Consider the following 15,235-nt stretch of genomic DNA (forward strand, 5'->3'; position numbering starts at 1 on the left):
CATTTGTGTTGGGAGAAATTTAATACTTTATTAGCTAAAATTTAAATATTACAATGGCCTGCCACAAGAATGACGCAAACCATCCAAATAATTTTAATATTGAGTACAAACGTGTATAATTTATAACTGGAAAATATTGATTTTCTACCAACTGTTAAAATTAAATACAATTCCGGAAACTTAATAGCACCCTAAGTCAACAGTTATTTGTATGCGAACGTAAACTAAAGTAAACATGCCGGTAGTTCCGTTTCGCAACACTAACCTACACAAACGAAGGCTTCTGTAACCAAACTTATAAAAGAGTCCTATTCATAATAATAATAATTCTATTAACTAATACATTAATAAATAGTTTGAAGGTGTAGTCTTACCTCTTCCTTGTCATTCATCAGGCTTTGCTTTCCGTCAGTACGAGACAGCAGTTAACATGACAGGTAAACTACCTGAGACACGTGACCAAACGGGCATGGACACTTAGGCCTACTTTCACCTACAGCAATGAGAATTCCGCGCCATGCCGCTAATTGCTCAATTAGGATTGCTACGTAAAAGCTAGGTGTACAAAACGGGAAAAGGGGAAGGAATTATCGCCTGTCATGGACAGAACTCTCTGGCGAAGGCAGATGTTGTGCCCACGACAGGCGTGCTTGAACAGTTCTTTAATGGAAGCATGCCAAAAATTACCCACACCCACAGGGATTATTGGGGTGGATTTTCGTACTTATATTCAATTAAGTTTCAAGCACGCTGTCCTGGGCACAACCCTAAGCTATCTGGAATGTCTGTCCAGGACAGTGGGTTACTTGTTAGTTGTTAGTGAGAGCGAAGAGGGTGCAGTGGTTTTACACCTACCTATTGAGTCTTTAAAATTCGCTCGGGGTAGGAGCCGGTACTTGGCTGCGAACCCAGTACCTACCAGCCGTATGTCCTATGACTTAATCACGACACCACCGAGGCCCGTTTTTTACGAAGAAAGGGGAAGGACTCTATTGAGGGGGGATTAGCTAGGGATTTTTTTCATTACGTCTGGTAATGGTAGGTCGTCTTCATTTAATTACTTCTATATTTTTGTTACTGTTTTTTTTTTCATTATGTTCAATTCTTCTTCGTATTCATCTTGTTACAGTTACTAAAGACATATTTAATTATTTTATTGAATTAAAAAAAAAAAAAATCTCTATTTGTTTATTCTTCATTTTATTTGTCAGGTGGATTTAGTTTGCAAATGGACAATTAGTATATACTGGCCTCGGTGGGGTAGTAGTTAAACAATCGGCCTTAAGGCTGGTAGGTACTGGGTTCACACCCACAGTGATTCTTAACGGCATACTGGGATGGTTACGGTCACTAAACCGATCAATGACAACTAACCATTAATCCCTGTTCTGGACCGACCGACCAGATAGCTGAGTTGTATACCCAGAACAGCGTGCTTGGACCTTCATGAAAATGAAGTTGAAATGAAATTAATAAGAGATATATACATACATCATACGTAGGCGTCGGAAGCGGGGGAGGAGACATGGGGCAAAGTATGTAACTGAAACAGCCCTCCCCATTTGCTGCCACCTTCCGACGCCTCTGTACAAATGTTTATAAATATCAAACGCTGTTCTTCTGGAAAAGGTTGTGTTCGCATTCTCTCTTTTTATACAAATTAAGAGCAAAAAGGCTTACATGTATAATTATGAAGCAAATATTTACGGGTTCATATTACACTGTATTATCCGATGGATTGGTCCATTGCACATATTGCAGCGGTATATTATGTGAGACAAATCAGACACAAGGATCTTGAAGCGGAGAGGAGGAACCTTTTCGATTTGTTACTCCATAGGTGTGATGAAGACGACAGCTCACACCATGAATCCCAATGAATAAATCATAATCAAGTTGGATAGCCCCTTAAAGACCATTGCCATAACAAATCAGGTGTACTATATCGCCAGCAAGTTATGGTGGACGCTCATTTATCGCCAGCATGTTATGGTGGACGCTCATTTATCGCCAGCATGTTATGGTGGACACTCATTTTATCATGTTATTTTTTAATTATTTCTTTTTAAGTCCGCAGCCCAGAAAGTGGTAGTGTGGCAATATCGAGTTTTATCTGTATATAATAGTATTTTATAATATTTGTATGTTATGTTTTTTAATGTTTACTATATCTAATTAATCCAATGTCTCTTTCAGGTAATTCTGAAAAGGATAGTGCTCCTTTAATTTAATCATTTACTTTTAATACAGCTTCTTTATTCCAGGTGCTCTTATTTCAGTCAGCTTGTTAACTGGTGATATGTTGATTAAAAACACAAGCATGAATCTTGCACAAGCACCTAACAATAGCACTTGCATTCTTGCGCTGCGTCTGTCCTTTGTTCTAAACTTTCAAGCTTGGGTCTACTGTAAGCTGGTATTCTGTCTTGGTGTTTCTGTCCAGCTTCTAGTTATATAATCTTCAGCATAAATACTGAGAGCTCTTGTTCTCAGTGTGGAAATGATATTGTCACTATTGCTGTGATATCGTATTCTTAGAGGATTTCTAAGGTCAGTTATTTGTATTTGTTAATTGTAGTATTCATGTTTCTTATCTAGTGTATTTGTTTACAGGCAGGTACTAAATGTAAATGTTTATGGATTAAGTCGGTACGTTATAATATAATGTATTAATACGTAAAATAACTCTTCTGCAAATATATTTGTCTAAAGTAATTAAATGACAGATGAAGTATATTAAATTAAGTTCTAATGTCTAAATGGTAATGTAATTAATAGTATGATTTCTTATCACTAAATACTAATGGGTTTTAACGTTAAATTAATTATGGTGTGAAAGTTAACTGAGAGTAAGATGTTTGCACAGTTGGTATTATCTCAGAAGAGAGTTTATTTTATGCTATGACTATTATTGCTATTAATATAATTATGGACTTTGGATTATAGTGTTTCTACGATACTTAGTGCATTTTATTATTTTATTTAGATCGCTATTTCTGAATGCGTGTGTCAGTTACCGGCCAGGTGTTACCTTAGTTACACACACTTGGTATGTACATGACTGTGTTGTTTTATGTGTATATTTTTATGACGTTGTAATGTACATGAATGTAAACATTAGTAGTGAATGTATTAGTAAAGTATGGATTGTATAATTGTATTAAGGATTAACATATGGTGTTACGTCATGTGTATTGTGAATGTATTGTTTGGTAGGAACCATGTATTAGTGATATGTGATTCGATATATATGTTTGTCATAGTAGTCTAGGACATGTCATGTCGTATATGTGTATTGATTATCGTAATGTTATGTATTATATTCTTGTATTTTAATTTAATGTTTTGATTGTTTCAGGGTTTTAAAAATACATTGTGTGATGTTGAATAAAATGCCATTGTCCTGAACCATGCAGCTGTTTGTCATCTATTTTCGAACAAATCAAATGCTGTTACAGTAGGTAGTAGTTATCTTCTTGACAGTAATGGATAGATGAATAACCTTGTTGGGTTGTAGTTGCCTATTCCGAAATGACGGACTTCCTTCTTAACGGCTACTCCAGTAACATTCTCTTGGCATGCTCTTGCAGAAAGCATATATTATATACATTACAGTAGCAGGTTGGAAGAAGAGAACCTAGCTGATGTCAACCAAAGACTAGTGTTGAGATAGGTTTGAATGAAGCGCCCACTAGAAAAAAGAAAGAAATGTTTTATTTAACGACGCACTCAACACATTTTATTTACGGTTATATGGCGTCAGACATATGGTTAAGGACCACACAGATATTTGAGAGGAAACCCGCTGTCGCCACTACATGGGCTACTCTTTCCGATTAGCAGCAAGGGATCTTTTATTTGCACTTTCCACAGGCAGGATAGCACAAACCATGGCCTTTGTTGAACCAGTTATGGATCACTGGTCGGTGCATGTGGTTTACACCTACACAATGAGCCTTGCGGAGCACTCGCTCAGGGTTTGGAGTCGGTATCTGGATTAAAAATACCATGCCTCGACTGGGATCCGAACCCAGTACCTACCAGCCTGTAGACCGATGGCCCAACCACGACGCCACCGAGGCCGGTCGCCCATTTGAAGTTTTGTTGTCCTGTAGAACTATGGAATTAAAAGGGATGATCTCTTCATCTGAGCAATCTGAAAACCATATTGCCTTCTGTACTTAGAAGCGGGGTTGACAATTAGCGGTCGCCCGTGGCAACCTTTATTGGTTAAGGGCGATTAAGCATTTTACAAAGATAGTCCGTTGGGCGACCATCGATTTAGGAGAAATAAGTTCAGTGTAAATTAAAAAAAAATCTTTACTGATTACCATCAAACTGCACAGGTTAACTTGTCATTTCAACGACAAAACCGTAATACATGATCAGGGCCGTATCTCTGTATCTCAGTCGATTGGGCAATTGGCACAGCAGTGGATGATTCCATGGATCTCTATCTAGTGCCTCATCTGTAGGAGGATAGCTACTCCCGAGGAAATCCTTTTCTGGGAATTTCATTCCTCTTGCATCGCCACAGAGAGGACTGCCATTCCCAGACTACTTTACTAAAGCATGTTCAGTTCTATCTTTAGTCTCTTTGTACTGCATTATCTTTTACTTAGAGACAATGCAAGTCAAGCTTCATACCTTGGCATTTTGTCTACACCTCTATTAAATATGAGATTCAATCTGTATAATGTAATGGTAGTTTGTAAAGAAACATTTGTATTTATACTGGATTTCTTGTTCCAAAAAAATGTTATTTGAGTTGGTATGGGTTTAAAAATTAATAACCCTGAATTTAACTTTATTTATATGCCAATTCATCTGATTCTTTTTGAGGCAAACGACTATATACTATGAATACATGGTTATTATTCAACAAACAACATTCTATAGTCCGTCCCATCCTCCTACAAAAATGTTTGTAAATAATTTCAGTTTGGTTTGGCGTAAGAAGAAAAGTAAAAATCTTTTGGAAATAAATAACTTGTAATAAATTCCATAGAATAAAAAAGGCGTTCCCTGTGAAAAGGAATATTGTTTTGATTTTGGCTGTGCAGTTAAATTTCAATGTGATAATTGGAGGGCTAGTTGAATTTGAGAAGGGCCAGTAAGATGTTTTGTAAACTGACCCTTCTGGCGACCATGGTTTTCATGTTAATTTTCAACCCTGTAGAAGTCATGTCCAGTATTGTTCTGTTATTCTTCACAACACAAACTTCGCCAGATACTTCCCAGATATATCCCAGTAAAGCTTCGAGATCTGGTGAATCCCAGACAACCTCGCCGTAAGGTACATGTTAATAGAGGACTTCAGTGAGTAAAAAACAGCATTCCAGGCTCTAATGTTGTCATGGACCAGCCCCACGAACATGACAAATTTCACGTTCTGGATGGTATGTGGACCAGATATGTCTCAATATACTAAGTTATGGTGGAATGTTAAGTAAAATGTGTAATGAAATTGCACAGAAAACACGTTTACATAGATATTGAGTAAAGGTTACTGTACTGAAGGATATTTTGGGTAGAATAGTGAAAATACATGGTGAAAAGTGTTCAGGCCAGCTCATTTTGCACGAATTTCTCTATTGTTTTCGCCCCAATTTGAGGATTTTCTCCAGGACTGGAGAGAGGAATGTTGCCTCCCCCTGCCCCCTGTGTTGGTTGCTTATGCGTGAATTCTGTGAAATCTGCTTGTCTTGTCTGCAGAGATGGCGGAAGCGTCACCACATTCATTGAGGACCCTCCGCACTGTTGTCTGCACGAAGTTTGATTGTGCAACAAACTCCCACTTACAAATTATAACTGTCTTAATTTATACTGAAAAAACAATTTGCATTTCTTTTATTGCTTAGTATAATTTCCCAGTGAATGATTAGTGCTTATCACAATCGGATTAATCGCCGTTGTCACATCAGAAACTATCAGGTGTAGAGGTCGACCGACATCACTCCCGGGCCCTCGCCTTCCTACTGACTATGTGCCTTATTTAATAAAGGAAAAAAAAAAAGTGTTTCCGGGAACCCGACGCTATCTAGAATTTTTTGGATTTATTATTATTATTATTTTAATCTTTATTATTATTATTGTTATTATTATTATTCATAATGTTAATATATTATGTAAGTGAAACATAACATTTTATCTCGAGCCGTAGTGGTGTATGTCAAAATTATTTTAAAAAAACCCCCCAACAACAACAAAAAACATCCCTCACCCCCCCCCCCCAAAAAAAAAAAGGAAGAAAGAAAAAGAAAAAAGCCTACCCTTTCTTATTTTTGAAGGCATATTCCTAGAAATTTTTTTTTTCTTTTTAGTTAGTTTAGTTTTTACTTGAAATTGAATTGAATTACTTTTTAGTCTAATTTAGTTTAATTTAAAGCGACATACCCTAGGTTTTTAACACTAAGGCATATTTCTCACTATTAGAGCCTTTTAAGATTACTGAAACTAAACATTACTTATATTTTATTGTTTAGATTATCCATTTCCGTACAACCAAAGTGTTTCTGGTCATCCTGGTGTTTCTAATACAACAAAATGCACTTTTCATATTTTTAAAGACGCATGTGCGTCCGAGAAGTAACGGTTATGGAATCGCGTTTTAATCTATTTTTAAGGGTACATGTATTTCAACGTCACAGACTTGTTTCATTCTGTTGTATCCAAATTTGTTACAGGTTTGTAAATTAACCAAACTTAGTGTCCATTTTTTACGGGTTGAAACTAGGGTCTAGGTGAAAATTATGACTTAATGTTTAAAAACTAGGGTCTGTCCCTTTAATACAATGTATGTCATATGTCATTAATTAAAGGGACACACCCTAGTTACGGCTAGTTGTTAACCATTACGGCGTTGTTTTTCGCTATTAAACCCATTTTTTTCACAAATAAAATTGCACTTTACTTACCGTTTATTATTTAGAATATACATTTCCATTCACCTGAAGTGTTTTTTGGTAATCCTGGTAATCCTGGTTTTTGTAATACCACAAAATGCATTTTTCTTATTTCTTAAAAACGAACGCATGTTTGAGAAAAAAACCGTTGAGCAGACAAGGTCTAATCTATTTTTAGACGGGATATTTCCATTTCAATGTCACAGACGTTGGTATACCACGTGACCGTTATCATTTTGGTTCGGTTTGTTTTCTCGTGCACGGTTCGCGCAATCAACATCCGATTTGTTGTTGTTCATTTGTGAGATTTTTCTTCACAGTTCGTGAACATTTTCAGTAACAATAAAGTTCAGACAAGTAAGTGTTTCAATACAAAACGTTACAAACCCTTAAAACCAATAATTTTGCTAAGTCTTACGATATCTGGAGAGGGAATACAACCAGGACAGAACAGTTGGAACATGTCCAGGAGAGGTGAAAAGAACGCACCCCAAGTCTGTGAGCACTCTGTGAAATTTGTCGTGACGTAGGCATTGTTGTGCTTCGAGCGACATCTACCGGTGTCATCAGAATACTAACTTTCAAAATTATTTCAAGCAATTGGGACATGGGGATTCCCATGGTATTTATCGATATAAAACCTTCTTTTTCACTCCATTTCATAAAAACATGATCTAAGTGTGTTACAGGTTTGTAGATTAACCAAATTATAATTTATTTTCGCTGAATGGAACTAGGGTGTGCGGCTTTAAAAAACACAAAAAAACTACAACAAAAACCCCCCAATTTTCCCGAACTCTACACTAATTATAGGCTACCCACCAATAAAAATAACAATAATAATAATAATAATAATAATAATAATAATAATAATAATAATAATAAAAATAATAAAAATAGCGATAAAAAAAATAAAGAAAATAAAAAAAAATAAAAAATAAAAGAGAATGTTTTTGTTTTTTTTCGTTTCATTTGTTTTATTGGTGCAATATTTATACTATCCATATCACATGTCTCTTCTTCGTTGATAAATTCCTTTACTTCCTGGAGACCCATAAAAATAAGTAATGTCATATTTAAAATAACACGATTATAATAGATACATGTCTGTTTACAGATTCCCCACTGTTTAGCACCATGTCACCTAAGGTGGGGAGGATAATTCTGCGAATGTTTCACTGCGAGCAGTGAAGAGCAAAATACAGGACTCTGCTTTTGGTTTTCACACGGTTTGATCCGACTGTCATGATTTTATCATGATCATCTCATTGTGACATTATCATTATGACTATCAGTCTATGGTCTTTTTTTTGTGTGTGTGACATGTTATCCCATATGCCATGATTAGATTAGGCCCTTCAGACTTGTCACGAGAAGTGTTCTTTTCATTTCTTCCTGTTGCCATTTTTTGACGTTTTTCTATGTGATGTACTCGGCTGGTGTTAACTGTTCTAGAACATAGGCTATGGAATTAAATTTTTAAAAAATAAAACAAAATTATGGCGACGACACAGTACACTGGACCAGTTTGAGTAAGTTAATCATATTTTCAATTTTTAAAAAATATGTTTTAGAACGAATCTGTCAGTTAATTCTTCAACTAATAGTATTCAATATTTATATCACCAACTACTAAAAGACATATTCTGAATATATATATATATATATATATATATATATATATATATATATATATATATATATATATATATATATAGAGAGAGAGAGAGAGAGAGAGAGAGACAGAGAGAGAGAGACAGAGACAGAGAGACATGTAGACATCAATTTATATCCCTGCAAATTTACATTAATTAATATCCAATTTAATACAAATTGTTATGCCATATCAAACTTTTTTTTTATCCCAGCTGAACAGTTATTTGGCAGTGATATATGAACATCACCACCCATTAAGGGAAACATTTTGGATAAATAAATTACAAACCAAAACACACCATGCAGGAGCGTCGGAAGCAATTAAAAGTTGGTACGGCCATGAAAGCAATGTATATAATGAGGTCTATACTATGCAAGCGCCATACTATAAGACATATTCTGAAGAAATATATATATATATGTAGATTTATATCAATTTATATCCCTAGATCTATAGATCTATACTATGCAAGTGCCATAGGAAGAGAAAAAAACGCTGGCCCAAAAAGTGGTACACCATACAGCTTCTGACGTCCCTGACATGGACTTAATGACAACGTTTTATTTAATTTAAACATATCTTAATCACTTGGTATCAGCCTTGGTTAAGCCATCGGACATACATGTAAGGCTGGTACATGTAGGTACTGGGTTTGCAGCCCAGTACTGGCTCCCACCCAGAGCAAGTTTTAATGACCACTACACCGACTTCTCTCTCACTAACCACTATAATAACTAACCACAAACCCAGTGTCTTGGTCTGTGGACAGACCGCCCAAATATCCGAGGTGTGTTCCCAGGACAGTGTGCTTGAACCTTAATTGGATAAAAGCACAAAATAAGTTGGAATGAATGAATGAATAATCACTTAGTAACATTTTAAATATACAATGCAGTACAGTGGCATTACTTTATATTACTGTACATTGAAACATTGTTTCAGTATATGAGATGGTGCATATAAAGAATATGTGTAATTCCTGAATTAAAAAAAAAGAAAATTGCACCTTGAGGCTTCCTACACCACTGCAAATGTTTGACATCCAATAGCCAATAAATCATTGTTTTTTTAACGACACCACTAGAGCACATTGATTTTTTAATCATCAGCTATTGGATGTCAAACATTTGGTAATTCTGACTCTTAGTCATCAGAGGAAACTCGTTACATTTTTCCATTAGCAACTAGGTATCTTTTATATGCACCTTCCCACAGACAGGAAAGCACATACCACGACCTTTGACCAGTTGTGGTGCCCTGGATGAATGGATCCACCGAGGTGATTCGATCCTGTAACACAAGCACCTCAGGTGAGCGCTCAGCCGACTGAGCTAAATCCAACCCTGTCTGTGGAAATATGTACAAATAAAAGCTTCCTTGCTGCTGTATTGGTAGGGCTTAAAAACGTGTGTGTTTCAGGTTTCATCCATGAAAAAACATGGGGTAGGTAGCTTAGATAGGATTTTAGTTTTTTTAGTAATCAGCTGAGGTGATCCCATTCTAGTTTGCTGATTGAAAATAATCAAGGATCATGATTTAAAAAAAAAAAAATAATTCTTCAAAATATTACAGGGTCACTACATGGAATTAGTTTAGATCAGGAAACCAGAAACACATTTGTAGTCTATGAGTAGTCAATCTCGACCAAATGTTGTCACATAGATCATTAAGCTGAAATAAATATTGCTCTCTTTATCATATCACCATAGCAAGGCTTGAACTTAATAATTTGTCACCCATGGCAATTTGTTTGGTAAAAAGTGATTTTTGAAGCAAATAAATATGTATGGTTATTTTACTCTATGTAGACATATTTCAAATGTTAAATACTGGCAGACAGTGTTCACCAGGTGTATACATTTTGCCGTCATTGAGGAGCTTTACCGATGACAGTAATTTGTATCCAGCGTAGGGTCTCCACGAGTACTCAAGTACTCAGGCATGAGTCGAGTCTAGCAAGACTAGAGTCCATTCACAAGACTTGACTACCCATACAGGGTGCAATACAATGAGTAATTACAATACAATGGACAATGTAGGACAATAATAATTTCAACAGTAAATAATCAACGATATAAGTTACACAATAATTATATGATCATGCGCTAGTTTCTCTTTTTAAACTGGCCGTCCGTCCATTACAACACTGAAATGTATCCACCTCTTTTTTAAATGCAATACAATGACATGATTTGGCATCCATGTTCAGTACTGGAATTAAGATGCATAATGCTATTTTACTTTATTCCTTAATCTATCATCATCTAGTGTAAGTGTCGGGTACTCAGGTTCGGGTCGAGTTTGACCCTTGAGTACGTGAGTCCAATATTTTGGACTCGTGGAGGCCCTAATCCAGCATTGCCATTGGCTGTTAAAAAAACGTCAAATTAAACATTTTTTAAAATATCTCATCTATACTCTTTTTCAGACACGTGGTCACATACATTCCTTTCGTTTCCTTTCATCAGTTATTTTCTCATTTCAGATCATTTACACACATGCAGCTCCTTTTGGCCTGATCGAGAATGAAATGTTTCCTATATGGCCCGACTAAACCTGTTTGACTTCATTGATGGCGTCTTAGCCCCTTCGATGCCCGGGATGTATTTTGAGTCGAGCATTAGTGAGTACGAGGTGGTGGAAAACTCACAGGATTTTAAGCTCATGAGGCAGGCAGACGGCATTCTGCACGACTTGAGACAGCGATTTGATCCCGGAGAACTGCACAGAGATCTCGTACATCTGGGCACCCTCTTTCCACATGGTGGGTACCTGTCCATTAGAGCTGGGTTATATTGAAATTTCAGGTTTGGTATCGATATCAGTATTATTCGGGTGATTTACCTCCGTATTGGTACTGATACATTACCAATACTGATATCGAGTGGTATTTTCAGTATACTCATCTTTAAATGCATCCCCAAGTTAAGTCTCACCCGCTAATTTCATCTAAATAAAATTAAATTCCATACACACGGCCCTCATCTCTGTTTTCTTTTCAGCTATGTTGCATTCATCAGATATATTGTTAGTGTTTTACTAAATGGCGGATAACATTTTTCAATTCCAAAATTTGTGTATTTTGAAATTTGCTAAGTACGGTAAATTGGTACTGCCATAATACCGATTCCGAATGGTATATACAGTATATACCGCCCAGCAACACTGTCCATATTGTATTAATTACTGATGTTCAGATCACCCGTAAGCTCTGTTCACTGTTTTCTGTTTTCCCCATCCCATCCAGCACTTCATAACTGATACATCTAAAATCATGGTGTTTTGTTGTTCTGTCTGTGAAAAGTGTATATTTTATAAAATGTTTCTTGCTGCTTTATTGTAGGACTTCATGATCTTTGTGACAGAAGTGGGTTTAATCTCTTATATCCTAGACAAAGTTTTACAAAACCCCCATTAAGCTAAATACGAAATAGCCTAAAATATGCTAATGTGTTTTATTATTATTTTTAAAAATCCTTCTCCTCCTCCTCCTCCTTCTCTTCCTCTTCCTCCTCCTCCTCCTCCTACTCCTCCTCCTTCCTCTCCTCTTCCTCCTCTACCTCCTCTTCCTCCTCTTCCTCCTCCTCCTCTTCCTCCTCCTCCTCTTCCTCCTCTTCCTCCTCCTCCTCCTCCTCCTCCTCCTCCTCCTCCTCCTCCTCCTCCTCCTCCTCCTCTTCCTCTTCCTACTCCTCCTTCCCCATCTCTTCCTACTCCTCCTTCCCCTCCTCTTCCTCCTCCTCCTCTTCTTCCTCCTCCTCCTCCTCCTCTTCCTTCTACTCCTCCTTCCCCTCCTCCTCCTCTTCCTCCTCCTCTTCCTCCTCCTCCTACTACTACTCCTTCTCCTCCTACTCCTCCTCTTCCACCTCCTACTCCTCTTCCTCCTCCTCCTCCTCTTCCTCCTCTTCCTCCTTCCCCTCTTCCTCCTCTTCCTCCTCTTCCTCCTCCTCCTCCTCCTCTTCCTCCTCCTCCTTCCCCTCCTCCTCTTCCTCCTCCTCCTCCTCTTCCACCTCCTACTCCTCTTCCACCTCCTACTCCTCTTCCACCTCCTACTCCTCTTCCTCCTCCTCCTCCTCTTCCTTCCCCTCTTCCTCCTCTTCCTCCTCTTCCTCCTCTTCCTCCTCCTCTTCCTCCTCTTCCTCCTCCTCCTTCCCCTCTACCTCCTCTTCCTCCTCCTTCCCCTCTTCCTCCTCTTCCTCCTCCTCTTCCTCCTCCTCTTCCTCCTCCTCCTCCTTCCCCTCCTCTTCTTCCTCCTCCTCCTACTCCTCCTCCTTCCCCTCATCTTCCTCCTCCTTCCCCTCCTTTTCCTCCTGCTCCTCCTTCTCTTCATTTTTAATTAACAAATTGACGAATCCTCTTTTCTTTTTTTGTTGTAAAATCTGCAAATTTGATTTTGTTTGTTTAGTAATGTGATATCTTTTAATTTTAGATCATGTCAGAAAGTATTTGGAGGAAAACCATGTCCATCTGTCTGTGCTGGCTGTCATGCAACATTTTCCGTTGTCACTGGGCATTCAGCAGGTTGGTGTTAATAATACTCATCAAACTATTTCCATGATTCACTCGACTAATTATTATTTTAAGGGGCAGGATGTGGCCCAGTGGTAAAATCCTTGCTTGATGCACAGTCTGTTAGGGATCAGTCCTCATCAGTAGGCCCGTTGAGCTATTTCTCGTTCCAGACAGTGCACCACAACTGGTATATCAAAGGCCATGGTATGTGCTGTCCTGTCTGGGATGGTTCATATAAAAGAATGGGTGAATAAGTAAATTGTCAGAACTAGTCAAAGCGATTGTAGCTAAAACAGTTTTTTTTTTCTTTTTAATATCAGTTTATATTTTAAAGCTAGTAATTTATCATAACTGAAACAGCTAATTAAGTCGTATTTAATACCTTGATAGTATTCAGATACATATAGTGTGTGTTTGTGTATTCAGACGGGCTTTAAGCTGTTGAGTTTGTTTGCAACAAAGAGTTTGGTGTTGAGGAAGAACATGTCAGACTTCGACCTGTACACGTAAGTCTTCATTTTTCACTGTATTTTGTTTACCGTACTGCTTTTTAATCTGATTAAAAAACCCCTAAAATATTAAAATTAGATTTAAATTTAATATTAATTATTAAAATTAAAATTATTTAAATTATGAAAATTAAAATTACAAAAATTAAAATTATGAAAGTTAAAATTATGAAAATTGAAATTAAAACTAAATATATTAAAATTAGATTTAAATTAAATATTAAAATTAAAATTCTTTAAATTATGAATTATTTATTACAATCTCTTTGTCATTAATTTGACAGCTCTATCTTTTAATCTAATATCTTTTTTTTTTCAATATTATAAAAAAGTCCTTATTTCATTGATGTTTCAGATTTTTATTGAGAATACTGACAAAAAACCTTTCTGACACCACCATACAGGAATCGGGCATGAATATTCTTTTCTATGTACTAGCATCAGGTAGGTTTGCCCTTTCCTTTTCTTATCTCAGTTTGTCTCAGGAAAGAAACTTAGCAGGACATGGTTACAAATTGAGCTAATTTGTAGAAGGACTTTGTGATTTATTTGTGTTTTTGTAGAAAAATTATATTTTTAAGAAAATATTGCGCAAACAAACCAATCTTTTCCTTAATTTGTTTTTGCATAATTATTCTTATTTTTGCAGAAAATATAACAATAAAAGTAAACCTTTTTTAACGTCTTAAAGTTACCATGCCACAGTGAAATCTCTCAAAACTGGACCCTCTGTAAACCTGAATTCCCTTAGAACCAGACTTTTTCGTGGTCCCTTTTTAAATATCAGAACATGGCAGAACCTCTCTAAACTGGATACCTCTTGAATCCAGACTTTTTGCTTAGTTCTGTCATTGTTCTGTTTAGAAGGGTTGCACTGTATAACATTATTATTATCAATGGTTATCATTATAGCTGCCTTTATCATTATAATGCTACAGATACAAAACTGTTTGAATTAAAATGGAGAATAATGCATTTTTATGTGATGTAGAGTAGCGACTATGGACTAAACTTATCAAAGAATGGTGTGTAATGGTAAGAAAATTAATATGGATGATCTGTTTTAAATTATTAAAGCATACAAATATTTCTTTTTAACTTAACCTGACCTCAAAAAATGACATTTTCCCCTCTGTAGCCTAAATCTACATATGGGAAAATGCCTTTTGTTTGAGGTCAGGTTAAGTATTCATGAAAAAAGATAATGATCCAAGTTTTCTACATATTAAAAACAGCAGCTATTAAAGTAACAGTATATTCCACAGATGTTCTTCAGATGCAGCTGTCTCGTGAAGACAAGTCTTGCGTCCTGGGGGTGATTATAAACACAGTCAGTATGTTCAGAGATAACAGTGTCGTGTTGCTGACTGCTCTGTCTGCTCTCAACACTTTACTAAAGAAAGGTAAGCTTTAAGAACATTTTCAGTCCCCTACCAGAGCATCTTTGCTTATATATGTAATCCAGGGTCAATTGGGGAAGCGATCTTTGCTTCTCAAATTTTAATCTAAATGTAACTGTTAGAAATTGAGCAGCAGTTTGATGAATTAATCTCAAAATTAGACTCCTTTTGGGAAGAAGAAAATGTTTTATTTAAGGACACACTTTTTATTTTACGGTTATATGGCGTCAGACATATGGTTAAGGATCACACAGA

The 15,235-nt window shown here is 36.5% G+C and overlaps 2 protein-coding genes across 3 annotated transcripts in view; one reads left to right on the top strand and one right to left on the bottom strand.

Moving 5' to 3' along the window:
- The window catches only part of LOC121367939 (sodium- and chloride-dependent glycine transporter 1-like), a 32,215-nt gene extending 31,732 nt beyond the window's left edge, over positions 1-483 (bottom strand). Inside the window, exon 1 of the mRNA XM_041492402.1 lies at positions 375-483. Within this exon, the coding sequence (XP_041348336.1) occupies positions 375-392 (18 nt within the window). The 5' untranslated portion in view covers positions 393-483. The remainder of the gene's footprint in view (positions 1-374) is intronic.
- Positions 484-7,973: 7,490 nt separating this feature from the next.
- The window catches only part of LOC121367941 (leucine-rich repeat serine/threonine-protein kinase 2-like), a 126,920-nt gene continuing 119,658 nt past the window's right edge, over positions 7,974-15,235 (top strand). For both annotated transcript variants that reach the window (XM_041492406.1, XM_041492407.1), the window contains exons 1-6: positions 7,974-8,437; positions 11,048-11,326; positions 12,989-13,080; positions 13,498-13,577; positions 13,936-14,024; positions 14,846-14,983. In XM_041492406.1, the coding sequence (XP_041348340.1) occupies positions 11,104-11,326; positions 12,989-13,080; positions 13,498-13,577; positions 13,936-14,024; positions 14,846-14,983 (622 nt within the window). In that variant the 5' untranslated portion in view covers positions 7,974-8,437; positions 11,048-11,103. The remainder of the gene's footprint in view (positions 8,438-11,047; positions 11,327-12,988; positions 13,081-13,497; positions 13,578-13,935; positions 14,025-14,845; positions 14,984-15,235) is intronic.

Source organism: Gigantopelta aegis, chromosome 3, assembly GCF_016097555.1.
Source record: "Gigantopelta aegis isolate Gae_Host chromosome 3, Gae_host_genome, whole genome shotgun sequence".
Taxonomy (NCBI): Eukaryota; Metazoa; Mollusca; class Gastropoda; order Neomphalida; family Peltospiridae; genus Gigantopelta; species Gigantopelta aegis.